The 27,981-nt window shown below is 42.9% G+C and overlaps 1 protein-coding gene across 2 annotated transcripts in view; it reads left to right on the forward strand.

Annotated features, from left to right (window-relative positions):
- The first annotated feature begins 5,165 nt into the window (after window positions 1-5,165).
- The window catches only part of GABBR2 (gamma-aminobutyric acid type B receptor subunit 2), a 438,554-nt gene continuing 415,738 nt past the window's right edge, over window positions 5,166-27,981 (forward strand). For both annotated transcript variants that reach the window (XM_015854241.3, XM_085538106.1), the window contains exon 1: window positions 5,166-5,755. In XM_015854241.3, the coding sequence (XP_015709727.1) occupies window positions 5,441-5,755 (315 nt within the window). In that variant the 5' untranslated portion in view covers window positions 5,166-5,440. The remainder of the gene's footprint in view (window positions 5,756-27,981) is intronic.

The raw sequence follows: 27,981 nt of genomic DNA on the forward strand, positions 1-27,981 counted from the left end.
CAGTGGCAACTGTGGGAGTTTGTTTGTTTGTTTGTTTCATATGGTCAGTGGTTTTCTTTTAACCGTTCCTCTGATTTCTTGTGCTCTGATCCCTGTAGCAGCTGGGAGAAGACAGGTCTATTTTATGCTCTCTCAAGTTCCCATTTCTCATTAATGCTTTTGTTCACCTGCTAGCAGCAACTGTGTTCAGTTTGTGGAGTCACAAATCAAAGCTGTGTGTCTGCATGAGAGAGCTGTTTGAAGCATACCAACACAGCAAGGCTTTTCTGTTCATTTCTGTTTTGCCTTTCATGACTGTTGATTGCATTACATTTAATAAGCTAATGAAAGCCCAGCAATTACACTTGTAGACAAAATGCTCATTGACCATTAGGGTCAAGGAGGTTTTCTTACTTTTGAGACTTCCAGATTTTATCAGCAGGTGGTCATACACAAGTGAAATTTAGTAATTGGAAATTGTTCTCTGTCCAAAAAAAAAAAAAAAAAAGAAAAAAGATTGCAATCCAGATTGCACTCTAGTTCCCAATTCACCACTTCTTTACTGTATTTCCATAGTAAAGATTTATCCCTTTGGGTAAATAAGTTGCTGTCTTCTTCCTTTTATTCTTCTACAATTCTGCTTTCATTTACACATTGTGGATCATCAGTGTGGACTAGAACCTCTGTATGTGCAGTCTTGGCTGAACGTTTTATGATGGAGAATTATTGCAGCTTGCTCAGTCACTCTGGAACAACAGTTGTTGTTGTATACGCATAAGTCAACGTGGATTGGAAGCAGTATTTCTTGCTTGCTCTGCCGAAACAAAGACTTAAAAGCATGTTCAATTTTTGCCATGTTTATAGGAATTGATAAGACCTAGTAGACCTATTGGAAACCCTGAACTGATGGGACTGTGCTCCTGCATCCTATGTATGGAAACACTGTGATACTGCCTGGCTGGTAACTGTAAATCTGATGTTCTTGTGATTTCCTTTGTCTGTCTCAGCAGATTAATTTGACGTTGAGCTTTGTTCTGATACCTTGACAAGAAGACGGCACTAAAGATGTCTGGAGAGACTATGGGGCTAGGATCACACAGCTGTGTGTTTGCAGTTAAAACAGTAGGCTTTTTGGCAGTGTTTGAGAACACTGCATAAGCTCACGGTGCTAGAACAGTCATGATTTGGTCTTCAAGTTAGCAGATGTAGGTGGAAAAGACCTTGGGAGGAACAAGAAGGGTATGATGGAGCACCCCTGCTCTACCAGCTTGCTGGTGGCTGGCTCCAGCAGCTGTAGCTGGGTCTGAATTAGAGCATCACGTCCATTTACAGAGGAAAACGATTTGGTTTGCTTATGCAATTTTTCCTATCTTCAAAAGGAAGAGGAAGGAAGACAGAAGACCCAGGGTTGGAGCTGTGGTTTGATGGGAAGCATGGCATGCTTTGTGTGGCGTCAGGCTGGCTCCCAGGGTGAAAAAGGACCAGCTGCAGAGCTCATTGCTTTGTGGGAAGGGAAAAGCAGTCTTGAATTTGTACATCCTCTGAAGGTATTTAACTTGCTGCAGAAGTGAAAGTGGTCAAGGGAAAAACAGCAGCACAGATATTTGGACCTGAAATTTGTGAACACTGAAGAAATACGTGAAGAATAAAGTGTGTTAACTCTGCACACACTGTGAGAATACCTGGAAGGTACTGGAAAGTATTATTTAACAGGAAGATATTGCACAGAACTGTTTACTGAAATACAGCTGAAGGGCTCACGTGACTGAAATGCTGACATGACTGGATAATGTGCCAAGGAGAAAGTGGCATTTGATTTTCAAGCAAAGGGAGCAGGGTTTACCACAATTGTGAAGTGATGTTTAAGCCAACGAGGAATGAACAGACAGACAGAGAGCGCCTGCAGTTGACCACCGAATAAGAACAGAAAGGATTTTTGCGTAGCAGGTAAAGGATGAGTGCAATGTTAGAGGATGTCATCCAACTGTCATTCAACTGCACTGATTTTATGGTAATGAGACATTCTGGGGATTTCTAGGGAAAGGAAAACTAAAAAGGAGATAGCTTGGCAGGAGGCTGTCTCTGACATAACTTTTATTAATAGGTCTGGTGCAATTCTCTGTTAGGCCTCTCATTTCAAAGGGAGGTTCTACCCGTGTCTGTTAGGCGCAAAGGAGAAATTCCTGAGCGCTGCTGGCAGGAAAGAAGAGGATTTGCAGAAGATAATTATGTATGTATCTTATTGAAACCTTATATGCGGACCATACAAAAAGCTTTGATAGGATCTCAGATGAAGTCTTCAAAAGGATTGGAAAAGATGTTCTTTATTAAACAGCCTCAGTGCACCTACATTACAGCGTTGTCTATAGTTACTTGATCATAAACTATTTCTTGCATTAGGTTTCCTTTTTTATTTTTTATTTTTTCCTTTTTACAAAAGATTTTGCAACTATCTTTTCCATGCCTTGCTGAGTACAGAGGAAGGATTTAGAGAGGCTTATTTAGCTTAATCCTCATTGTTCAATATATGGCTTTATTTATTTCCCCACATTAAGTCCCCAGCCTGAAAAATAAAGGTTATTTTCATAGCTTTTCTTAACATGGAACTTGAATGCTTCAGTGTCTCAGTGTTTCCCAAGCCTTTATTACTCCAACTTCACACCACGAAGCAAAAGCATCTCTGCTTTCGTGACAGAGAAGACTGCAACAAAGGTATTAAAATCCAAATTGCAATATTATTCAACAGACTAAATCTGAAGCACAGGTTTGGTTAGCTTAAATGGCAGCCAGCAATGCTCCAGACCTTTACAGTTTGAGCATAAGAACTGGAACTCACTTCTCATAGCATTATTTGAGTTGGAAGGCACCCCTTGAGGCCCTCTAGTCCAGCTCCCCTGCAGTGTTCAGGGTCACCTACAGCAGATGAGGGTGCTCAGAACCCCATCCTACCTGACCTTGAGTGTCTCCAGGGATAGGGCATCCACCAACTCTGAAGGAGTGATTCTACATGAAACAGCATTTGACAGACAGTCTTGGCACCTATTGCAGATCTAGTTAAGAACAGTGACATTCATTTTAGGATTGAAATGGTGATTAAAAATAATGTTATATAAAATCAGTGTGCCCTCTGCTCCTGTTGGGATCCTAGGAAGATCTGTTCTTAGTGTAACGATCATCAGTTTTCTGGAAGAAAATAACGTGCCATAAGTTTGCAGGTGACAAACTACAGGGCAGGCCACTTGCATGAACGGAGAGCACGCATTGTGATTTATTGCAAGGCAAGATCAGGCACACGGGAGAAAAAAGTGGCTCGCGTACTCAGGGAGAAAGCTTTGAAGACATAATGTGGATCGTTCCACAGGGAGGCAGCCTCTTGGGACAGCCTGGCTGCTTTGCCTCCAGGGGTTTGCTATTGCAGTGTGCACACATTAGCGTATGTGTGTGAGGGAATATCAGTAATGCCAGGAGTCCTTAATTTGATGTAGGCATGACAAGAATCACAGAATTACGGATCTACTTGGGTTGGAAAGAATCTCAAAGAGGTTCCAACCCCCTGCTGTGAACAGGGCTGTCCCCCACCAGCTCAGCTGCCCAGGGCCCCATCCAACCTGGCCTTCATCAACTCCGGGGATGGGGCACCACAATTTCTCTGGGCATCCTCACCAAAGGCTGGCAACCTGCAATGAGACAAATTTGTACTGAATCTGATTCACATCTTAGCAAACTCACTAATGACTGAATTAATTTATTGAGAAAGGTGATGACCCCTTCTAAACTGATGTCTTTAGGTCAGCTCTGTTGGATGTCATTCCACAGGAAGGGCTGCAAAGAAAGAAGAGTTACGGGGTGACAGGTTAAGGGCTTTTGGCCCAAGGTCACCTTATTATGATCTTAGAATTTATTAAACTATAAAGATTCTTCCTGATTTATGGCATAGACGCCACCGTTGTATATGGGATATATTAGGTTGGCCTTCATAGAATCATAAAGGTTGAAAAAGACCACTAAGATCATCCAGTCCAACCACCAACCCATGCCCGCTGACCACGTCCTTCAGTGCTACATCCACAGGGTTCCTGTATACCTCCAGGGACAGTAACTCCACCACTTCCCTGGGGTGTAGAAGAGAGAAGAAATTTTTTCCCTAATATTCAACCTGAATTGACCCCTGGTACAATCTGAGGCTGTTCCCTCTCATCCTATTGCTGTTACCTGCGAGAAGAGGCCTCCTTTCAGGCCGTTGTAGAGAGCAGTGAGGTGTCCCCTGAGCCTGCTGTTCTCCTACTAAACAATCCCAGTTTCTTCATCCGCTCCTCATCCCGGTTTTGTATCTATAGAATGGGAGATGCCCCGGGTCGGGTTTGGCAGGGCTGCCAGCGGGACGCACACCGGGTCTCTCCCGGCTCTACGGGGCTCCTCGCTGCGCAGGGGGGTCGTACTGTGATCGGGGCACGGCGCTGCCACTATGCGCTGCCGGGCTGCGGGAATCCTGCGGGGAGAGCAAAGGATAACCCAGAAATAATCTGGTTTTGCAGAACGCCGCGCTCCTGTGAGCGCGCTGCGGAGTTGCCATGGCCCAGGCTCCGTGTGTGTGTGTGTGTGTGTGTGTGTGTGTGTGTGTGTGTGCATTTGTGCGTGTGCGTGTGCGGTGGCGGAGGTGCCGAGCCGGCGTGGGCGCGTGTCTGCGTGCTGAGCTGGAGCGGGGGCGGGGGGGTACGCGCTCGCCGCGTGCCTTGCACCGTCCCCCGGCCCTTCCCGCATCGGAGCCGAAGGGCGGCACCTCCCTTCTCGCGGGGTTGCCCCGGCTATGAGAATGCGGCATTAGGGCTCTGCACCCCCGGCCCGCACCGTTCCCCCCCCACACACCAACCCCCCTCCTTCTTTCTTTTTTTTTTTCATTCTACCGGAGCATCCTATATATATATGTGTGTTTTCCTTTTGGAGGAAGAAGGAGGTGTTCAGTGAGGGCTTCTTCTCGCTCCCCCCTTCTCTCCCTCCCGCCCCCCCGTCCCCGCCCGAGAGGTGCCGTTCTTCCCCGAGCGGAGCGCAGCGGGGAGGCAGAGGCAGGTCCCGCTCCCTGCTCCGCCGCCGGGAGAGGAGGGGAGGAGAAGAGGAGGAAGAGGAGGAGGGTGCAGGGAAAGCGGAGGGGAGGGGGGGGGTGGGGGGGTTATTTATTTATTTATCGCTTCTGGTGGCTGCAGCTGGCAGACCTGGGAAGGAGTAGGCGCCATTGCCAGAAGGATTATTGCCAGGGGAGAGGAGAGAAAAGGGAGGGGGGGCGGAGGGGGGAGAGAGAGGAGACCCCGAGGCTCCCTTGGAAGCGGGAGGCGTTGCTTTCCCTCCCGCCGCCGGGGGATGTGCCCGGGCTGAGCGGGGCTCGGCTCCCTCCCGCCGCTCCGTCCGCCCCCCCTCCCCAGCTCTCCTCCTCCTCCTCCTCCTCCTCCTCCCCCCATCCAGCAGCATGCATCCCTCTGTGCGGAGCCCGGCCGCCGCCACCTCCAGCCCTGCCATGCTGCTGCTGCTCCTGTGCCTAGGCTGGGTGCCGCCGGGCTGGGGCTGGTCGCGGGGCAGCACCCGGGGGGCGGCCGGGATGCCCCCCAACGCCACCACGCCGATCTCCATCATGGGTTTGATGCCGCTCAGCCAGTCCGAGGAGGACCAGAAGAGCAGGATCGGTCGGGGGGTGCTGCCCGCCGTGCAGCTGGCCATGGATCAGATCCGCAACGAGTCCCTGCTCAACCCCTATTTCCTGGACCTGCGCCTCTACGACACGGAGGTAGGGGCCGCCGGGGACTCGCCGCCGCCCAGTCCCGGGGCGCTGCGGGACCGGGGCGCAAGGGCAGCGCGGACGCGGGGGCTGCGGCGCCGCCGGTAGATGCGCGGGGAGAAGCGGCTGAGGACGCGGAGCCGTTCCGGAGATGTTCTGCCCGCGGGGCCCCGACCAGAACCGGCCGCTCTCCGCTTCTAGCAACAGATGCGCGCCGGCCGCTCCGTCTCCATCCGGATGCCTCCCCTTCCTCGTGCAGGACGCGGGCTCCGGAGGGCGGCTCGCAGCGAGCCGGTGGAGACCTGCGGAAAGAGTTAAATCTGCGGTGCCTCTGCCCGCGGGATGCTTGAGGGCCGCCCTGTCCCGGTGCGGCCCGGTGCGGTTCGGGGTGCGGAAGGAATGCGGGCGGGAGGCGGAGGCGTGGGGAAGTTGGTACCCGGCTCTCCAACGCGCTCCGTTTGGGTCGCAACTTCGCCGAACGGAGGGAGATGCCGGCTCGATGCGGAGCCTGCCCTCAAGGTGGCAGCCGCCCCGCGTGAATCGAGCCGCGTTCCTTTCCACGACAGCCCCCGGTGCGGCGCGGGGATGGATGCTGAGAGCCCCCGTTGTGCTGCGGGAGCCCCTCTCCGGTTGCAGAGCGGCGATACCGGGCTGTGCTGGCTCTCCGTCCATAGGGTCGCCCCAGAAATCTCTCTCTGTGGGGCAGCTGCCCTTCACCGACACGCATTTGTCGTGGCGTTGTTTCGGACGGCTTGGGGTGGTAGCGCTGAGTGTGTCGTTTGAGTGCTGTTGGGTGCACAAGGCCGGAATGCTGCGCCAGGAGCGGCCCCGAGCTGCCGTTCGTCTCCTTAAAAAACGAACCTCTGCAATCAGAATGAAAAGAATTATGGGGGATTTTCGGAATGGCATTACTTGTTTCATAAAACGTGGTATTGGGGAGAAACAAGATCACGGTTCTCCCAGTCCTGTGTTCATTACATTATTCTGTTTAAATCCACCCCTCGGATGGGATCGTTGCGAAATAATGAGTACACAGGAAGTGGAGAAGCAGGAACCTTCCTTCTATGCACACATCCCAATCAATGAGGGGCTGCACCTGATTGCAATCAAAATATTTTGCAGTTGTTCATAGAGATTTTGGGTTCTGAGGAGGGTAGTCAGCGTTAAGATGAACAGAGCAACCAGAAGAATTGTCTGATTGGCTGTGGAATGTGCACCGGTTCCTTAAAAATTGCATTTTTACTGTTTGGTACTTCAGGGGGGTTTGAAGCATCAGGATCCTGCTGCCCGTGTGCTGTGTGCATCCGGAGGCTTTTAAGCAATTAATAAATGGATGGTTATGGAATGCTAAATCAGGCAAATGTATGTATTTGGAGAGCGGTCGGGTCATTATTGCACGCTTAATAGTGACAAGTAAATAAACGAGTGTTTGTGAGGAGTGTTAGATTGACTGCACCGTAATGGAACAGCCTAATGGTTGGAACAGCCTATAAATACGTAATGGCAGCACAAACTTTTTCGTTGTGCTCAGCCATTACCTTATGTCTTACGGTAAGCAGAAGGGCTGCTCCCTCCTGCTGCCCGCTCGGTGCTCAGCCTGTTCCCAGACTGCTGATAGATGGATGCACCCAGAGGGCCTGGATCCTTGTCCTTACGTAACCACAGACCTGCTTCCCCTCAGGACCTCGCGGGTGCTTTGACATTGGCTCCTCTTGGAGAGAGAATGTGGGTCCCTGAGCACCAGGGGTTTTTGAACAGAGGGAGAGGTGTTTGTTGTGTAGATATAGAGCCTGGTGAAATGCATGGCAGTGATTTAGGAAATGCATGGCAGTGATTTAGGCAATGTATGGCAGTGATTCAGAAACTCCCTCGTGGAGTTCCATAATCACCCTCTGCTACGAACCGATGTTTGTGTTGCAGCTTTACGTAACACTTCAATAAAAAGCTCACAAAAAATAATCATGAAAGTATTATGAAGACAAACAAATCGGATCTCTTTTCATTACCGAGGCAGCTTCCTGGTAAAGTTGAACTGCATATTGTTTGCTTGATGTTTCTGTACAGTGGAGCACGGGGATGCCCGTATTTCTGACCACCATCAGAACTGCAGTGGGCTTCCCAACTTAGGCTGCTCTCTGTCTCTAACCCTGGAGCACTGGAGTGGCATTCCTTGTGCTTATCAACACAGTTAAGCTGAAGGAAGCTCAGAGTTCACTACAGTCCTTAATCCGTTATCTCAAGCAGCTATGATTCTGTGAATGATATCTTCAGTGCAAAATAAGACCACAGGTTACAGCAAGTATATGCCAACATGGAGGCTTCTGACTTGAGTACTGTTGATGGTTGAATGTGTCTGGAGCACGACCTTGATGCAGTTCAGTGAACCCTGCTTTACTGGCCTGTGGGCACAGCTTTATTTACTTGGACATTCTTGTCTGGGTTTGGCGAATGAAACACAGCTCGGGTACAGATGTCTGCAGAACTCTGGTATAAGTTGTAGCGAATTCAGGTAGTCCTGCTCATCTCAGGCAGAGCAGGAGCAAAGCCGAGATGAGACTCTTCGACAAAGTGTCGTAATTAGGTTATTTTAGAAACAAGAGTGATTATTTGTAAGGAGTCTTATCCAAGCCTATTGAAATTAATGGCAGTAATTCAGTGATTCCAGCGGCCCTTGGACCAGGTCCTGGAAGTTAAGAGAGCTTGGTAGTTTATGGCTTTGGATCAATACTGTGATACAATATTTCTTCTTTTTCCAATTCCTGTGATTGTAACAATAGTTTGCTGAAAATGCAAAGGAATTTCTTGTAGAATAGTGAGCTCGGGTCTCTACGTGCTGCATGCAGTTCTTGACTTCATTTAAATCAGGAAGGGTGGTATCTACATAAGCATCCTGGCACTCATCTGTTGGAGGAGAAAAAAAAAAGCGGAATAATCCTAAAATAAGGAGCTGAGCATTCTAATAGAGAATGTTATGCATTTCAATAGTATTTAATTTGCATCATGCAAAAACTGACCTCGCTGAAACTAGAGGAAGAGGCACAGTGGGAGAAGACAAGGGCCTTAATGGAAGTTGGATATCTGCCCTTCTGCATCTGGACGTCTTCCCTCAAATATGGAATATATTTTCCGATTTCTTGTAGGATCAGTGCTGCAGGTGTTGCACGTTGAGACTGACATTTATAGCCAGGAAAATCATGTCTGCAGGTTAGGATTCTGTCACTTGTTTTTGGAGGGCAAAGGGAGTCTAGACCATGTGATAAAAAGAAAACCTTTCAGGACTAAGGGAGATATATTATCACAAAAACAGAAGAAAATTCATACTATGGCAGTGAGATTATTTAATTTCCTCTAATAACTACAAATAAATTGTAGTAATCCTGATGTAATCACATCTTTATGTAACAACATACTCTAATACCTTTAAAGAGCATAGAAGGGTGAGCTATGACGCATACACAAAACCTTTTAAGGAAAGTGGAAACTCCTTGATGTTTAATACATATTTGCCTTATGTTCTATTATTAAGGAGAAAATGCCTTACCTAATTTTTCTGACAAGAAGTTACAATACAGATAAGTTATAAAAAGGCCTTCTCTTTATTTTCCTTCTACTATGAAAATCTCTGTGTTTTACAACAAGACTTTCCTTCCAGGTTTAAAAAAGTCGTATAGGCTGTGCATGGGTCTGGCTCACTCCTACCAGCTACTCTATGCTGAAAGAGACCTTCACCCTCCAAGTAAAGGTGTCTTTTGCAGAAAAGCCCACTAAGGGCTGCTATCAACAAAGTTGACTCATGTCTTGCTCCAGTATGCCAGACTAAGAGTCACACACTTATTAAGGACAGGCAACATAGTCTAGGAACAGGAGAGGCATTTTCTGTCAGTGGTGCAAAATAAGGGATCCGTGAGGAGTGTGAAGCACAGAGTTCAATGTCTGGTCCTCAGAGGACTGTCAGCTTCTGGTTGCCACCTGAGCAGCTCTTCCCTGACAGAGTAGAGCGAAAGCATCCCCCTGAGAGACATGCACACGGTGTGCTGGTTAGGCTGGTTGTCTCAGGAGGCACAGGCTGGAGTCACTCTGACAGCTGCTGGATTTGTGTGGGGACGTGTGGTGAATCAGGATCTGGAGTGAGTCTAACACTCTCTGTACATGGATGGTGCACCCCAAGGTGAAACTTGAACTCCACCAGCACATGTTGGTAGGCCTGCCCTCCAATCTCCAGCTCCTCTGGGGTCAGCCCATCCTTCTGTCTGCAGCCATGGCAAGCATGGCATGAATGGGGCCCCAGATCCGAGTTGTGCAGTGGTGCTTCATCTCCCCCCATGACTTGGGCCTGCACACAGGGTGTATCAGCAGAAGGTCTGTGCTTCTTTGAGATAACAACATAAACACAGTCTTGCTTTCCCACGTCATTAGTGAGTGTTCTGAGTGCTGTATTTCCTGGAGCTTTATTTTCATTTTTAAGGCAGAACTCAAAATAGGACAGGTGAGGTGTTGTCCTAGTCATCTGTTCTAAGAGGAGCAGCCAGCTGAATACAAAGGAGATTAGGGCTAAAAGTCAGACTGAACTGACAGACTCTGGTATTATCATAAGCTTGTGTCTGGCATGTGTTGAGTCGTTGGGTAATTTCTTACTTTTAGTATCACCGAGTGCTTAATGCTTTCTGATATATGCAGATAGTTTAGACTGACAATATACATGTGTTGTCATGTTGTACAGGTGATGATCACAGGCTGCCCTGCTGGCAGCATTCTGCCTAGAATGAATGTATTTGTTAAAGCTGTCAATGTTCCCTTTGACTTTCATGCAATATGGCTCCACTTAAGGCATATAACCTCTTTTTGCATTTGAGTTTTGTAAACTTGCTGGGAGTCATCTAAAAGTTAAGCATTTATGTTAATTCCATGCTGGTTTTTCCACTGATGCTAAGATGTAGGTGTGGAGAGGAGAGAAATCATGTATTCACAGCACCCACTCTTCTGGGTGTGGATCTCAGACCTGCAGAATGTATATCCTCTAAATATCTTTGCAGAGAGATTAAAGCCAATGTATCATTTTTCTGGCATATGTCTTGCAATTTCATGTAGAACTTATCCAATGCATACTGCAAAACATACTGTTATGGATTCTTTTAATTCAAATGCCAAACACATTCTGTCAGCGCAGAATAAGTAATTTTTTGAGTAAATCCAGGAAGGAGTTTCCATTTACATTTGCAGAAATAGGGAAAGGCCCTGTCCTCTGAAACGGTTACCAACAACCGTAAATTACTCAGGTTTGTGGAAAAGATGGAGTGTAATATTTCTAGCGATAACTGTGAAGAAAATATTTTGTGATAGGGAAAGGGAGAGGAAGGAGCTAGAAGAGAGATTGGTGGCATTCACACAAAAAGTTTTCTGTGCAATATTTGTACTGTTTTAATTGAACACGTGCAGCTGTTTGAGATGGTGATGAACAGCACCACATCTCAAAGCTACAGATCAGCATCTCACGCAAATGACGTAATGAAGTAATGATGCATTTGTGGCTCAAGCTTTGTTCTCCACTTGGAATTTCATTGCTTTATGGGAATTTTCTTGGCATATCATGGAATAGCAATGCATGTGAGGAAGCTGCGGGAAGTGTGAACCAAACAGTTCCTTCACAAAACTCAGATGGAGGCCATTGCCACCACTGGACAGCAGATACTTCTTCTTAGCAAGGTTTGAACCTTGGAATAAAGAGTTCTGGCTCAGATGGTTGGGTGGTAGAAGTTAAGAAAGGAAATCCACCACAATCCATTTTGGTTCAGCTAAATTTGGAGCAGCTGGGGCAAGCAGACAAGCACACTGAGGTCAGTCAGTCAGCACTGGTGTGACATAGTCTTGTGGAGATGAGTGCGGGTACATTGGAGCCCCTTGCTGGAGCTCTATTTCAAACCGCAAGATTCCAAATTGAGAGGCCACAGATACATCACTTTTTTCTTTTCTTTTTTTTCTTTTTTCTTTTTTTTTTTTTTTTTCCTAGCTTATTTTTGTGCTAGGAGTCCTGAAACTAAAACAGTAACAGAGCCTTAAGCCTGTTACTAGGAGAGACTCTCTCTGTTGTCTTATTTGTGGGTCTAGCTGAGCTAGAAATAATATTTTCAGTTCTTTCTTTGTCCCCTAGCTCTGACATTCATATACCAGTTGCTGACTCCTGGAACAAACTGGTTCACCCACAGCATCACTCTGACTTGAATAAAGTGCCCCTGAGAATAGCTGAAATGTATCTTCAGTCATATGGTGTTTCCCCTTGCCGTGCTGCTTGTGCTCGAGGGATGACAGAGCCTTCTTTGCCAGCCACGGCTGCCTCTCTTTGCAGAGGATTTTGCTGTGGGTAACAGCTGCTGGATTTAGGGCTGGTTTGTGCTGCCTGCTGAGTGGAAACAGCAAACACTGACCGCCAAACACTGTTCTTTCAGATATTTTTTTCTTGTGTTGGAATAACCATGTAATTTCATTGCCAAGTCAGTGATTGATGTCCAATTTCCATGTCATTAGCTTTTCATTATCATAAGACTTTAGTACTGACAATTTCATCCATAGTATTTTCCAAATAAGTATTTCCAAATGTGAAAATTAAAGCTGAGAGATTAAAGGTAAATACCCACCTCCCCTCTGAAAGTGATAGTCACCGAAATCTTAGAATGTAAGGGATAATTTGGCAGGGCTGTTCAAACTATCTCACTGAGGCTCCTGAAAGATGAAGGCCCAGATAATGGACTAATTGCCTGAAAGCAAACAGCATGAGTTTGAGGGATAGGATTAGAAAACTTATGTTCCCTGCTAAGGCCATGGTACTTCTTTTAAATAATTAACATGTTCTAAGATCGGAGGACCATTAGGATTATTCAGCATCTACAGTATTGACCATATATTTCACTTGGGGTTTCTTGCCTGATCTACTAGGAACTATAGTAAGTGCTTGAGCAAGGCCTCCACTCTTGTCTTCAGAATCCCCCAAATCCTGAAATCCTCTGGAAAACTTTTCTCCGTCATTTGCATGGAAATGCTTTGAAGGTGTATTGTTATTTCCACTTTATGCCCTGTTGATGCTGTAACAGCTTTTCCTTTCTGTGGATGCTAAAAGCATTTTGCCACAGCTTCCATTGGAGGTTCTCAACCTGTTATCTTGGTCATTTTGAGAATTCTTGTTTGTTTTTTTTTTTAATTAAAGAATCACTATCACTTGTCTTTAAAAGAAGGTATTTCTTCAGTCTTCTGTTTCCTTCAAGTAGCTATGCATTTTGATTTTGATACTTCTTGCCCAAGGCAGGCCTCAGTTTCTTTGCTGGTCTCCAGAGTTACCTGAAGATATATATATATATATATATATATATATATATATGTAACAGGTGTATAAGAAAACATTTTACATCCAGTTCCTCCTGGGAAAAGTAGGAAGAGTCCCCTTTTGGGTTATTAATTAACTCTCTTTCCACTGTTTACTCCTCCTACTCTCACGGGGAATGTAATGTTTTTCTAGCAAAGAGCACATACCTTTCTTTACAATTTTTACTCTATGTAAAATGACAGCTTTTGACAGATTAACACTCTAGTACGGTACATGTTATTTTTCAATCGTATAATATTTTTCAAGCATTGTTACTTTCAGAAATTCATTCCTTTATTACTTAGCACCATCATATAGAGATATTTCAGTGTATGTGGCAGTATAAAAACGTTAAATTCTGCCTTTTACTTGGAAATTCTGTTAAGGACTTTGAGTTTTGCCTTCCCCCTGCCTATGTGAATTCTGAGACCTCTTAGTTTCAGTAATTTACAGGAGATTGATTGAGAGAGTGAGTGCCCCTTTCTTCTTTTGTCATTTTGTCATCCATTTCTAAAAATTGGAAGCAGGACTGGATTCCTTGTTGGTGGTGAGAATTTAGTCTGGAGGTACGCGCTAATGGCAGGAAGACTTCATGTAATGTAGTAAAACAAATTATATATTATTAGCTACTACTACACAGAGAAAGCAGTATAGAGGCGTTTTACATTTCAGATCTTCAAACTTAGTCAGGCTTCCTGCCTCTCATCATCTCTTGCTCTAAAGAATGCTAATGGTACCAGCCACAAATTGTTTTTTTTTTTTTCCTCTCTTTAAAGTTTCAGCTTAGGTTCCTGAATTGAGCTGAGGTTTTGCTTTCCAAAAGCGCTGAGTGATTTGCGGTGTTGTCAGCATCAGTGGGATGTTCAGCGCTTCAGCAAGCCAACTGACCTAAGAAAATGCCATGTGCTTCTTTGAGAAAGATTGATAGAACTGACACTTGAACGAAGACATTCATAGTTACTTGCTTTAAACTTTCAGAGAGCATGGTAGAATAAAATGTTTGTAGGTCTGTAGGGCTGGCATTATTCTGTCCCTCTTGGCACAGGGAGGAGTTGCTCCAGTGCCAGCCAAAGCCCTTGGTCTGGTCACAGCAACACTCGAAGAAATAATAGTGTGGCCAGCAAGAGCAGAGAGGTAATCACACCCCTGTACTCAACACTGGTGAGGCTGCACCTCAAGTGTTTTGTTCAGTTTGGGGCCCTCACTACAAGAAAGACACTGAGGCTCTGGAAAATGTCCAGAGAAGGGGTGAGGGGTCTGGAGCACAAGTCTTATGAGGAGCAGCTCAGGGAGCTGGGATTGTTTAGTCTGGAGAAGGGAAGGCACAAGGGAGACCTCATCACACTCTACAACTTCCTGAAGAGAGGTTGTGATGAGGAGGGGTTTGGCCTCTTCTCCCAGGCAACAATCAGGACCTGAGGAAATGGCCACAAGCTGTACCAGAGCAGGTTTAGATTAGACATAAGGAAAAACTTTTACTCACAGAGGGTGGTCAGGCTCTGGAATGGCTGCCCAGGGACGTGGCGCAGTCACTGTCCCTGGCAGTGTTCAAGAGGTGTCTGGATGACAAGCTATGAGAGAAGGTTTAGTAGCTTATGGTAGCAATGTTAATGGTAGGGTGGTTGGACTAGGTGATCTTGTAGGTCCTTTCCAAATTTGTGATTCTATGATTCTATAATAGCAGTGCCTCAGTACCTGTTGTTCTCTTCTGATGTAGCAGCTAGGAGCCCTAAACACCTATCAGGCCTTGAATGTAAGCTCTGCTGGTGATTTCTTCAATAAAGGTTATTTTATTTAAAGTTAACTGAAGAGTAGAAAACATACTTTCCCTGTCTAGTGAGTTCAAAAGTTTGGTATTACTACAAATCATTTTTTCATTCTAGATTGTTACAGAGCAAGTGACAGATTAAGGCACCTAAATAAGGCATTGAACTAGACAGAGTGAGCTGCTTCATTTTTTACTTTCGTGGCTTTCTTCTGGATCTTTTAGTTTGTCATCCTCATCCTCAAAGTGCTACCACTAGAACTTGATGAATTACTGCAGGAATAATCTCAATGATGCCATATATATATACTAGTAATATTATCTATCTACTTTTTTTGCAAGTCCGCTGTTCAGCACAAAGAAAACAAGTTTGATCTGTGTGCTGCAGTGCTGAGGAGGGGTGAAAGGAGCTGAGCTTAGATTTTCAGGCTACACAAGAGGAGCAAAACACTATGATTTGCGGCACCATTTTCATTTGTCTTCTTTAGGTGAATCTGGTTAGCTAAAAGCAAATCTGTTCAGGCCAGTGGAAGTAGGTAACCTGGTTGTTTGGGTAATGCTGTGGGAAGTGAATTGTTTTAGCTGAAAAGCTGGCTACCTGAAAAGCTGAGATATGTTAGGGCAGGTAATAGTTCTCAATATTGGAGCTACTCTTGGCACGGATGGAAGTTTGGTCTTGATATAAGAACAGGAACTGCCGTCCAAATAAATCGTAATGGATTCCAGTGCATTACTGAGGTTTCTGAGGATATGTGAGCACTCTGTACTCTAATTACATTGAGCGATTAAGCAGCAAGATCAGAGACACCCGGGACAAGAGGGGTGAATGATAACCTACTTTGAAAAAACTAACATTTGAGGTTGGGATTAGAATATCTTATAAATGTTAATGGGTATTTCTCAAGGGGGACAATGTTCTGTGTGGGAGGAATGAGGTGACATACAGCTTGAATATATAGCCACCCTTTAGCACAGTTAGCACAGACTATAGTCAACCTTTTACATGAACTAATAACTCTTGAAGTGAGTTATGGTTCAGAAAAATGCTAGAAAGACAGGTTAGTGCAATAAAGAAAATAACACAGAAAGGTTTCTCCTTTTGCCTTTGGAATATATTGGCTATAGGCGAGACATTTATACTAGGGGTTTTTTTGTTCCTTCTTAAGATCTTGGAGACTTTTTTTTTTTTTCGTCCCCTCTTAAGTTTTTGGGGACTGTGCTCCTACAAGGGAGCATGGTTTCCTCCTACAGTTTCCTACTCTGACAATTACTCAGCTTGTCTGTGTAGATCTCGAAATGGAGATGCCAACAATGAGTCATCTAGTCTTCTGGTCACCAGTTGTGTCCTAAGGCTTTAAGCTTGCAAAAATCTTGCAAAAAGTACAGTGATTTTTACTTTGCTGAAGAGCAAGGATCTACCTTGAGTAAAATCCCCCAAAGCAATGGAGAAAGCAGGATTTCAGATGAAATGGCTTCATTTTCTGAAATTGAAATCAAATTTCAAAATGATTGCTGTTTCAAATAATTGTGGAAATTCAGCTTCAGGTTTGAGCCCTGTATGCAAGATGCAGTTAATTGATCCAGTGGCTCAGCATTTCATAACTGTGATGTTTGGTAGCGAGTTCTGGGAGTTTCTCAGCTGAGTTTTCCTGAATGCGTGATAAGAACATAAAGGGTATTTTTTAGGAATTAAACCTCAATAAATGTCATTCTAACACTGAAAATGGTACCTGTACAATCAACTATACATATGGAGATATGGTTTGTTATTTCATCAAAATGAAATGTACAGACATGTTTTGTCATGCATTAAAGGATTAATTAGAAATACAAATAATGTAGGAGAAACAATCACATGGTTAGAGAGATTCTCAGGAAGCAAATTTTAAGGAAGCAAATGACATGAGGCTGCATTTATCCATTATCTTTTTGGTTCCTTTGCCAGCTATTGGTTAACTGTGACATTGCTGAGGAGACCCAGAGTAGCACAAGGAGAAAAAACACTCATTTAGACTGAAGCCACTTACATATCTATAGTGAGGTGATGCTTCTTAAAATGCTTGCCCTTAAAATTTATGTCCATCTATAGAGTGCTGAAATTGATTTCATAGCCTCCAGTACACCATTCTCTCATGAATTTAAACCCATTGGCTGGCACAAGAGGGGTTGAACAAGGTGAGACATGATATTCACATTTTGAGCACCTACGAGGATATTCAGACCATACTTTTTGTTGCCTAAATATGAGCCAAAGCTATGACTCATGCAGCCCTGTATTCCCTGCTGAGTTGGTGAAAAGCTTCAGACATGAGAGGAGAGCAGGTCAGAGCTCTTTAGCTGCCGAGGTTGGGCAGTGTGAGTGCCTCCTGCTTCCTTCCCCTCTTTTCCCCTAGTGTAGTCAATATTGAAATAACACTCAAAAGGAAGGCTGGTCCAAGGACTGTTCACCAGCAAAATCCTATTTAAGCCTCTAAGAGAGGCATTAAATGGGATTTAAATAGGATCTTGGCCTGCTTTGGCCCTCTGCTCGGGGAAAAATTTTATCTTGAGTGCAAAAAATGTTTAAAAGATATACTTTCAATAATCACATTATAGAATCATAAGAATAAGGAATAGAAAATGCCTATTAAGTATAATGTTAAATTGTTGCTGTGTAGGGCTGTGCTAATGGACTGTGCTTCATACTTAGTGTTGTGCCCATGTAGTGTCCTAAATTTCTCAGTTTGAGGGAATTGTCCCAGTGATTTCTGACCTTACTGCATTTGGTTTGGACATTGCCTTGTACAGGAATTAAAACAGGATTTCCTTTCCCACATGAAAGCCTTAGACAGTCTTGTAGCTACAGGCAATGTTGATGAAGGCAGGTGAGGGATGTATGTTGAGTATTCCTATTTCACCTTGTGTTTGTGCCTGAGAATGCATGGTGAGCAGTAATAATAACTGGCTGGGCTCTTCCCTACCCAGTTGCATGAGTGAACTGGCAGAAGAATCATTGTGGACAGTTAGCAATAAATTGAGCGTATCTTCTGCTTGGGGATAGTCCCTGGGCCCAAGGCAGAAGTTATTTGCTTCTCTAATCAGTATTATTTTGCCCTCTTTACTTTTACTTATCTGTTTATTTCCATGCCCTTATGTCACATAGTTTATAGATGGTAATTATAAATTAGAATGCTTATAATTAGGCTTCATTGGGAGGTTTTCTCCTGAAGCTTTTTAGTTGTGTGTCAGTTTCAATAGAATTTATTGACCTGAAAATGTTTTGTGAGACTGTGTTTTGAAAGTTTTAAATTTAAGAAAACCTTACTTTGAGCATCAAACTAATATTTTGTTTTGAAATGTCAACAATGCAGAAAATAAATTGCCAGGCTCCGAACATTATTTCAAATTTGACTTGTTTCAAATCAAACTTCTGCATGTGAGCCCCTCCATTTGTTTTTCTTTCAGATTATTGAATCACGAAAACCTTTTGAGATTTTGGGTTTCCATGCCAGCTTGGCAAAGGGCGTTTCTTTTGAAATCTTGCATTTCCACACGATAGCAAAACAATTTGCTATTCAGCTGTGTGCATAATGAGACCTCCCAGAAAGTTAGATCTTTCTGCTCCTTGGATTAATAAGTACCTCCCAGGCCAGATGTTCCTCCCTTCTCTCATCTGTGGGCCTGGTGCTTGCATTCCTCCCCTTGCCTATGCCAGCACCCCAATAGGTGTTGGGGCTGTCAGTGCCCAGGTGGGATGGGGAGAGGTGGTTGCTGTCTGAGAGTGCTGGAAAGCCGAGGTGCAGGTTGTTCTGTGGTACCGTGGTCCTTGATCTGTTTCCTTCTCCATGGGTAAGATTAGGTTTTCCTTCCACAAAGATTTTCTTTGGCAACACTATTTCCTTTGTGTTTCTGTGTGCACAGCACACTCTCCATTCCATGGAACAGAATTGCCTGGAAAGCTGCAAATTATATGATGAAAGTACTGAGGTAGCAAAGGCAATGTGTGAGATGCCTGTTCCAAAGTAGGTGACTATACACAGGAGTGACAGACTGAATTCTGTGCATGCTCAAAACTTGTGCTGATTCTAATAGAAGAAAGAGGGTTCTGAGGGAAGCAGAATAAGGCACGGGATATATAACTTTGAGCTAACACGGCTTTTGCACTGGAGATACATACAGCATCAACAATACACAGCACAGTGTATTCTGTTCAGGCTATATGAAACTGATTGAAAATGTGATTTGTGCAAGATGACACAAACCGAAGCAATCTTCCCAGTTGGTTGCATGTGGAATGCTGAAAGCGGTTCAGTGTACAACCACACCGATCAGTACCTCAAATATCCATTCTCAAAGGGATCGTACCAGTTTGTTTATGGATTTGTCACCTATGGATGAGTATTTCTGCTACAGAAATGTTTAAAATGACACATGTTTAAAATTAGATCTGGCAGAGCAATTTGCCTAGAGATTATTCTTGTGAAGTATTGATTCACAGCAGTGCTGTGAGCTGGATTACTGTCCAAATTGGAAAAGCCAGCCGTGGAGAGGTCTTTATCCTTTAATAACAATTAGCTCCCTTTCTTAGAGGGCCACAGCTGAGTGAAGCAGAGGAAAGCTGCAGAATGTCAGTTGACTGGAGGGCCTGAGGCCTGCTCCTCCGGGATGCAGAAGGGAAGGAAGGGACTGCAAGGGAAAAGGAAGAAAAAGGGAAAAGCACAGCATGATGGTCCTCTGGAACCAAAAGCTGGACGTCCTGGTGCTGCTTGTGTTAATGGCAGCCAGGGACTCCGAAGAGCTGAAACGCACTCGCCTCTCCCTGCTGGGGCTCCTTCCCAGCAGCTGCCTGATTGATGGCAGGAACGTGACAGAGGGCGTCCTGCCTGCCGTGCGCTTGGCCCTGCAGCACTTACGTAGGCATTCCTGGATTCTGAAGAACTACGAGCTCCAGGTTTCCTTTCACGACACACAGGTAAATGGGTACAGGTGTGTAGCTGAGTTCCCACCTGGTCAGCCTCTTACTGCTGGAACACAGTGTGTGAAGTGGTCAGAAAAAGTCCAGGCAGAGAGATGGGCACCACAGCAGGGAACTTGCGGTACCCTGTCGCTTTGCTGGCACTGGGAGTGTGAGTAAAGAGGAAGGAACCACATATTGATGTGACCTGGGGCTTCCAGCCTGTTCTTAAGGACAGCACTGATTTTGGCTTTTGTCTTCCACTCCTGAGGTGTGTGGAGCAGTGCCCTCAGACACAGGCACACTTGTATGCAGTTGTGCATCTGTGCTCCCTCTACAGTAGAAAATTGCTTGATAAGTTATGAAGCAGTGCATCAAAAATATTTGCCTATCTATATCCTTTAAACATGGACAATACTGCTACCATTAAGTTATTAAAATTGGACATAATTGCACTAATAACGGTTACGCTGCCTTATATAGAGGGGAGAGGGTATTGTATGTCTTCTTTGGAAGCTCTAGAAAATTGTTCAAGGGAGAAATTCTAATGTAATTTTAATTGTGCATTTGGTTCATAAGCACTTACGTATAATTTTTGAAGTGCTTCAACATATACCAAACACAGTCCCATATGCTATAAAGTTACTCAAAGATAGCTTCCATGTTTAATAATGTAATGCGAATGTATCAACTGTATATGCTCATTAAGAAAATTTCTGTATTGTAAATTGCATTTAATAGAACTGGTGGTTTTATTTATTTGTTTATAAGACCTTATGGGAAATGTAATTATAGTCCTGAAAAATATGTATGTCTTCATTTCTCTTGAAAAAATATGAAGTTATGCAGCAACATTTCAGCTTAAATACCTGGAAACTGTGGATATGAGAGTAGATGGGCAGCAATTAAAACCCACTGGTATTTGCTCATATACAGTGCTTCTGTTTCAGTGGGACTAGAGGGACATAGGAGGATGTTTGTTTATTGTATTGGCTTAGGTTTTAATTCTAGGAGTAACTGAACATGTTTTTTTTTCCCACATAAGCGTTCAATTGAATTGCAGAACTTCAGTTCTGTTGCACCAGTTTCTACAATTTGAATTGAAGATTGTTTGAATTGAATTGTTGCACTGGTTTCTACAATTTGAAATCTGTTATTTTATATTTTATATATTTTATATTTTATATTTAATCAACCCTTGGAAAAAGAAAGATGCATCATGATTGCTTGTGAGAGTTTAACAAAATGTGGGACATTAAGATTTCTGATTTTTCTTCCTGGATCTGAAAGCAGAGCATGGGGTTGGGAGTTTTAAGTACTGATTAGCGACAAGCTGCAGAGGTCCTTGGATTTAATCAACTTTCAGGGCCAGTATGGCTGCGAGACAGCTGATTCTGTTTATTAATGCTGTGAGCTCAGATCTGCTGTAAGAGCCCTTATACAACCTTTTCATTAACTTTCTTTTAAGTAGAAAACACAGGTACTTGGCTCTTTGGATGAATAATTGACTCTTTTTTTTTTTTTTTTTTTCTATCACACTTAACTAGGAATAGAAAAAAGTGAATTAAAAAATATTCACGTTATGTTGAAAAATAAAAGAGATATGTAGTGTTGCATAGGGCTTGAAAAGCACTGTCACTTCTTTCCTGAGTACAGAGGAGCAGGTTTACACTCCATAATGTGCTTCAGAGGCCTTCAATCCACCTTTTCTGCTTCCCATGAAAGAGCACTGTCCTGCTGCATAGAAGGGTGTCTAGAGGAGAGTTCTCAGTCTTTTGTTTAGCTACTGTTTTAATTTCAGCTAATTAGGCCTTTCACTGCTCCCACATGTGAATGGTAACTATGAGGCAATAGAAGGAATCTTGCAAGAACTGTCTGAATTCTCTGTATGAAGTGAAGCTATTTCAACAGGAGCCTCTGCAAAAACTTCTTCAGCAGAACACTTCATAGCTTGGTGGCTGAAAACTGAATGCATCCACTGACTGATTTCTTTTAGCTCCTGTAATTTAACATACAGTTCCAATTACAGTTTTGTCAATACCTTGTAAGTGGGAATCCCTTGAACACTCATGGTGAAGCTCTTCTATGTTAAACAAAAACAAAACCAAAAACTAAGAAACCTAACAAGCATAAAGAACTCACTGGGCTGCATTTCCACCTCTAACAGAAGTAGGGTTGAACCTGAATTTCACTGAGCCCAAGTCTTCATGCTGTTGGGTATGGGTGTGGGAAGACAGAAAAGCTGCATCTGCGGATTTATGAATTCAGCTTTTTCATGTCATAAGGGAAACTATTCCCTTGAGATTTTTAACTGTAGAGGTGGGCGGCCAGGTATAATTGAGCTGTCTGTGTATCACTTTATTTCTGTCTTTCACTCTGTGACTGACATCTGAAGGTTCTCCTTTTACATCTTCAGGGTGACCAACTTGGCAGATTCTTACAGGCTGAGACACTTCTAAAAATAATTTGACTGGTGTATAAAGAGCAACGTTTTGGTCTTTCAGAGTTGTTTTTCTATTCTTAACTGGATTTCTGAGAGTTCGTAGTCTGTATAAGGGCTGTGAAGTCAATGCATTGATTAGCAGTGGTGTTGATGGGAAACATTCACATTCTGTGGCAAGGATATGGCTTGAACATGCAACTAGGCTTGACTCTACCATTGGGATTTTCAGAAGAGTGATGATTTGTGCTCAGATTATTTTTTGGCATTTGGCTGAATCTGTCCTAATGTGTATTGTCTCTGACATAGATGATACAACAACATAGCCTAGTCTGACTTAAAAGTTGGTTATCTTTTCTTTGGTAATAAACTGATTCCTCTGTATTGTAATGACACAATAACATGATAGTTGTCTGTCTGCTTATCTGAGGTGTACCTTTATGTGCTTTTACAAACAAACAAACAAACAAAACAACAAAAACCCAATGACAACAACAACAAACACACCACAACAGCAATGGAACTGTCATAAAAGTGATACTGATAAGCAAATTGTTTCTACAGTGAAAATAGCAATGTGTGCTTGTTTTCACATCCAACCTAAATAAGGAAAAAAAAAATAATTCAGGCTTAAGATGCAGTAAACTGATCATCTGTACTAAGCCTGTACCTAGGAATCCTGGAAATATTTAAGAACTGCATGGATGTGGCACTTAGGACCATGGTCTAGTGATGGGTCTCAGTAGGTCTGGTTAATGGTGGGGCTTGATTATCTTATAGGTTTTTCCAATGTAGATGATTCCATGATTGCACATATACAGGTATTGTGGCTTAAAAGCAAGTAAAAGAAAAATAAAAAAGATATTTGGCAATGACATAATTATATAATTATCACTTATTAGAGCATTATTTCATAAACACGAAAAAGATAGCTAAAAAATTTCTTGTGTGCAGCTCATTGCATATGACCTGTAACTATATTGTACACACGTACGTCAACTGCAATGCTCTATGAAATCATCTTCCAGAACAAGAACAATAAAATACATGTCTTTGTTATTCAAAAAAATCTGTTTGGTGATACATTTCAGGTAGTAGGGTTATTATTTTTTTTTTTTATGGTGACAAAAAAAAAAAAGAAAAAAAGAAAAAAAAAAGAAAGAAAAGAAAAGAAAAGAAAAGAAAAGAAAAGAAAAGAAAAGAAAAGAAAAGAAAAGAAAAGAAAAGAAAAGAAAAGAAAAGAAAAAGAAAGAAAAAAGAAAAAAGAAAAAGTAAAAAAGATTGACATGACATTCTTGAAGCTTTTGTAAATAGATGTCCAGTGAGTGTTACTAAAGGACGGTGTATTTGCTAAGTCAGTTCTTGTCATCTAATATTCCCATGAGCGAGGTATTGTATTTTGCATTTAGAGATGACCATTTCATAATACCTTATCATAAGCATGAAAACTGTGAACCGTAAAATGCTTATCAAATGCTAATTTTAGCTTTCCTAAAGTGCTGTATCATTACCTCTATTATTAGAATGGCCTCGCTGAAAATAAGTAAAGGTGTTCTGTTATCTTTTTTTCTTTTTTTTTTTTTTTTTTCAAATGGGTATTATGATTCTTGATAATAGCTCTTTGTTTTCTTAATCATATATTTAAGACAAGGAATAAGTGAGTCTGGCTAAATTCCTTAATAGCTATTCTTGTGAACTGGAAGGTACCTAGTTTCATAGTATCATAGTCTCGTACGGGTTGGAAGGGACCTTAGAGATCATTGAGTCCAACCCCCGGGATTCGAGCCTCTGTGTAGCAGAGCGGCACTTCTACCACTTGCGCCACAGGGGGGATTCGAACCCTGGGCCCCAGTGTTGCAAGGCGGCATTCCTACCACTATTTTCTTTCTAATATTTTACTTTTCAGTGAAGCAGAAGTTCATAGATGTACAAAGGCTACACAACTGTTGGGTTAGGTTCACTCTTTTTAAAGGAGATCTTATACAGAGAAAGGATATATGCACGTTACTGAGTTTTGACCTTAAATGACTCAGTGTGTTTAGTCATTGATGTAATCCTATCTTTTTACTCTTATCACTGCAACTTCTTAGTGTCACCTTTCATTTATTTCAAGCCTTTGAAACTGACCTCTAAAATGAACCTGAATACATCAGTGGTATATATGTAGGCATCTGTTAAAAGGTAAACTATTAGGGATAAACATTTGTTGTACTCCCCTCAATACTTCCAAGTTGTAAGAAACTGGAGCAGAGATGGATGGATCCGGCAAGGGCTGACAGCCCAGTAGAGGGCTGGAGGTTTTTCTGGGCATAGAGAAGCAGAAGAGCTCTGCCAGGACTGGGGTTCATGTGACGTGGCATTTGAAGTCTGTGTTGTGGGTATCTCTCTTCAGCTAGCAAGGCAGAGTGCCCTGTGCTGTCAAGGAGTTGGCACTTTTATGTGGAAAAATTCATCTGACCTATTTTAGGTGACTATTTTAAGATAAAAAGAATTGTGTCCCAGAGAAAGCTTATCTCTCTCTGTAAAGTACAAAGGGAGCCTCAGATGGCTAGTATAGATGTAGATGTCTCCTATGTAGAGATCCGTGTTGCGTCAGCTACAGCCTACCCGGGATATCTGAGGAAATTTTTATGTAAAAAGCTGTAGTAACAATATGTTTCCATCACCTCCAGGTTTCAGTGGGATTTCAGCAGACGGTCCTGAGAACTCCATTCCCACCACTCCCACTGCATCTTTATTGGTTTCAAAAATTCCTTCTTTGGTCTCTCATGTCTAGCCAGCAAACCTGGAAACCAGACCATCAAAGCTGTTTGGTACGCTGATGATTCAGCAGTGAGTCCGGAGAGCTGCTCCATGCCACCTCTGTGGGTATATGGGCCAACCCTCACCTGAGCTGCCAAAGGCTTAACCACTACCTCATAGCTCAGGGACAGCCTCCCCACTCAGGGCAATTTTGGAAGTGGTATTTTGCGATCCTGAGGAAACATATCCTGCTTTCTGAAGTTGTTTTTAACTCTTGCATAAAAGGAGAGAATTGTGAGGAGAACCATTTGTATGCATATCACAATTTCCTTCAAAATCACGTGGATTGGGAAATCATACTGCTCAGACAGTTTTTATATCATTTTTGAAACTAGATGTGCTTATGTCAGTGAATCAAAGAATGGTTTGGATTGGAAGGGCCCTCAAACCTCACCCAGTCCCACCCTGTGCCATGGGCAGGGCTGCCCCCCACCAGCTCAGCTGCCCAGGGCCCCATCCATCCTGGCCTTGAGTACCTCCAGAGATGGGGCATCACAGCTTCTCTGGGCAGCTGTGCCAGCACCTCACTGCCCTCTGAGGAAAGAATTTCCTCCCAACATCTAACCTAAGTTTCCCCCCTTATAGTTTTAAAATATTACCCCTTGTTCTATCACTATCACACTGTAAGAAGTCAGTCCCCCTCCTGCTTGCAAGCTCTTTTCAAGTACTGGAAGGCTGCAGTGAGGTCTCCCTGTAGTCTTCTCTTCTCCAAGCTGAACAAGCCCAGCTCCCCCAGCCTTTCTTCATAGGAGAGGTGCTCCAGCCCTTTAATAATCTTTGTGGCCCTCTGGACCTGCTCCAACAGCTCCACATCCTTCTTACAAAAGGTTGAACTTTCAAAATGGATTTTGCTTTCAAAATGAATTTCAGCTGACATGGTAGGAAGTTTAAAACTGTATTAAAGATTGAAATTCAAAATTAGTAGTTAAAATAAAAATGTCTAACTTCACGAAGATTAAACATTTCTGTCAACAACACAAAATGTACTTTTCCCCCAGAATTCTTGTTCATGGAGAAATTCAGTGTTTGGGATTTTCTGTTCCTACTAACATGAAAACCCCTCCCAAGATTCTTCACAGTCTGCTTTCTACTGTTCTGCACCTCTCCATTCATGTCTCCTCACAGGAGTTTTGATCATATGATATTCTACATAGATGTATATTTTATAATTGTTATTGTAAAGTTTCTTAAAATTCTTCTTTTCTTATTCTAAAATGAAAATGGAGATTGGCAGAATAAATAGATTCTGGAAAGACTGCTGCATTTACCATACTTCATTTGGAGCAGTTTTAGTGGATGTTTTTATGCTGGTGTGTTCTGTTTGAATGAATCCAACTCTCTGGTGAATACCGCTTCTCTTGGAGCAATTTACATGCTTTTGATTTGTGACTTACTTCAGAATTGTCAGCCTCTTCAAGAAATATGACCAGTGATGTCTTCATTCTGCTGTCATTCTCAGGCACATCTTGCAATTTTCTTAGCTTTCACTGTAAAGCAGTGATAAACAATGCATGGATTTGTTTTGCTTCTAAAAGCAAGTTCCTTTAAAACAACAGTTCATTAAGTTCTGAATCATTTGCAGCTAGACTGAAGTGTGACATCCTAACAAACTGCTCTGAAAACAGTCCACTGCTAGCTAAGTATTCAACAGAAGGAAACCAGGACTTCTTTCAAAATAGATTGAGGCTGTCAAACTGCTTCACTGAAAGTGAAAAAAAAAAAAAAAAAAAAAAAGAATAGTTTAATGTAATAATTAAAGGTTATTCCGATTTCTTTGGCATAAATGTTCTTTTAAAATAGAAGTGCCTTCCAAGTTCAGATACTCTCTATCCATTTCTAGCTGATACTGTCTCACTAGAAGCATTTTCTTGTTTGACACAGAGTGGCAGTAAATATTTTAAAGATACAAAAGGGCTTCCAATATAAAAAAGGGAAGGAAGCACCATTCTGTGAGGTTCTTCATACTCAATTCTGCTTATTTTCCAAATATGCTATGTGAATTATAGGAAAGTACTCAGTCCCGTTGTCCATTCCTCAGCTTGCATCACTTATCTTTGATTCCCTCTGCGGGAGTTTTCTTGCTCATGGTTAGCATGTACATTATCTTGGTTCACATCATTACAGTTCCAGAGCTCATGACCCCTGACTCTGAGTGCCCTGTGATTTCTCATCTGCCCACAGTCAGCAGGAGAAGCAGGGATCCAACAGAGAGGAGTCATCAACAGCAGGCTGATGAAATGTCGCGAAGAAGTAGGTGTTTCACAGCGCTCTCTTTTTAAGAGAAGTAACAGGAGAAAGTACTTCCCTAACAGCTTATGTGTTATACCCAAGCACAGAACTCCTTTAGAAGCGCGTGGCTTTCTACCATCTAAAATACAAGTAATTCACAGACTCAAATGTTGTTAATAGAGTTCTGTGTTAAGTCTGAAGCTAGAGATGCTAACTCCAGAGACATTTAGCAACAGAACAGAGAATGGAGAAATGCATTTTTATTCCTGTTTTGAACTGGAGTGGGCTTGTTGCTAAGTGGATCCAGTGGAAAAAGATCTGAAAATGATGTCAAATACATTAAGGAAATTCATTAGGTTATTGTGATTTTTCTTAGTTTTGGTGTCCAATTAAATATGTGTTCATTTTTAGTATGAGGGAAGGTATGATGTATTGTATTCACCATATAGTCCCATGATGTTGCAGTTCCAAACCAGCACTAATAGAAATAAGAATTCCTCAGTACATTGTAAAATATATATAAAGATTTGACAGGTAGCTGGAATTGCATTATAATATTTATGTGATATCGGTTAAATTATTAAAACATTATTGATAAAAGCAATCATGTAGGTTCTTGTATTACCATAGGAAAAATGTTCTTGATCTGATTCTCATTTACACTAAGGACTCTCTTATTGATTTCTGATGAGGTAAATGTACCTTAAAAAGA

This window comes from Coturnix japonica, chromosome 2, assembly GCF_054131305.1.
Source record: "Coturnix japonica strain WE chromosome 2, WE-NBRP24, whole genome shotgun sequence".
In the NCBI taxonomy this organism is placed as follows: domain Eukaryota; kingdom Metazoa; phylum Chordata; class Aves; order Galliformes; family Phasianidae; genus Coturnix; species Coturnix japonica.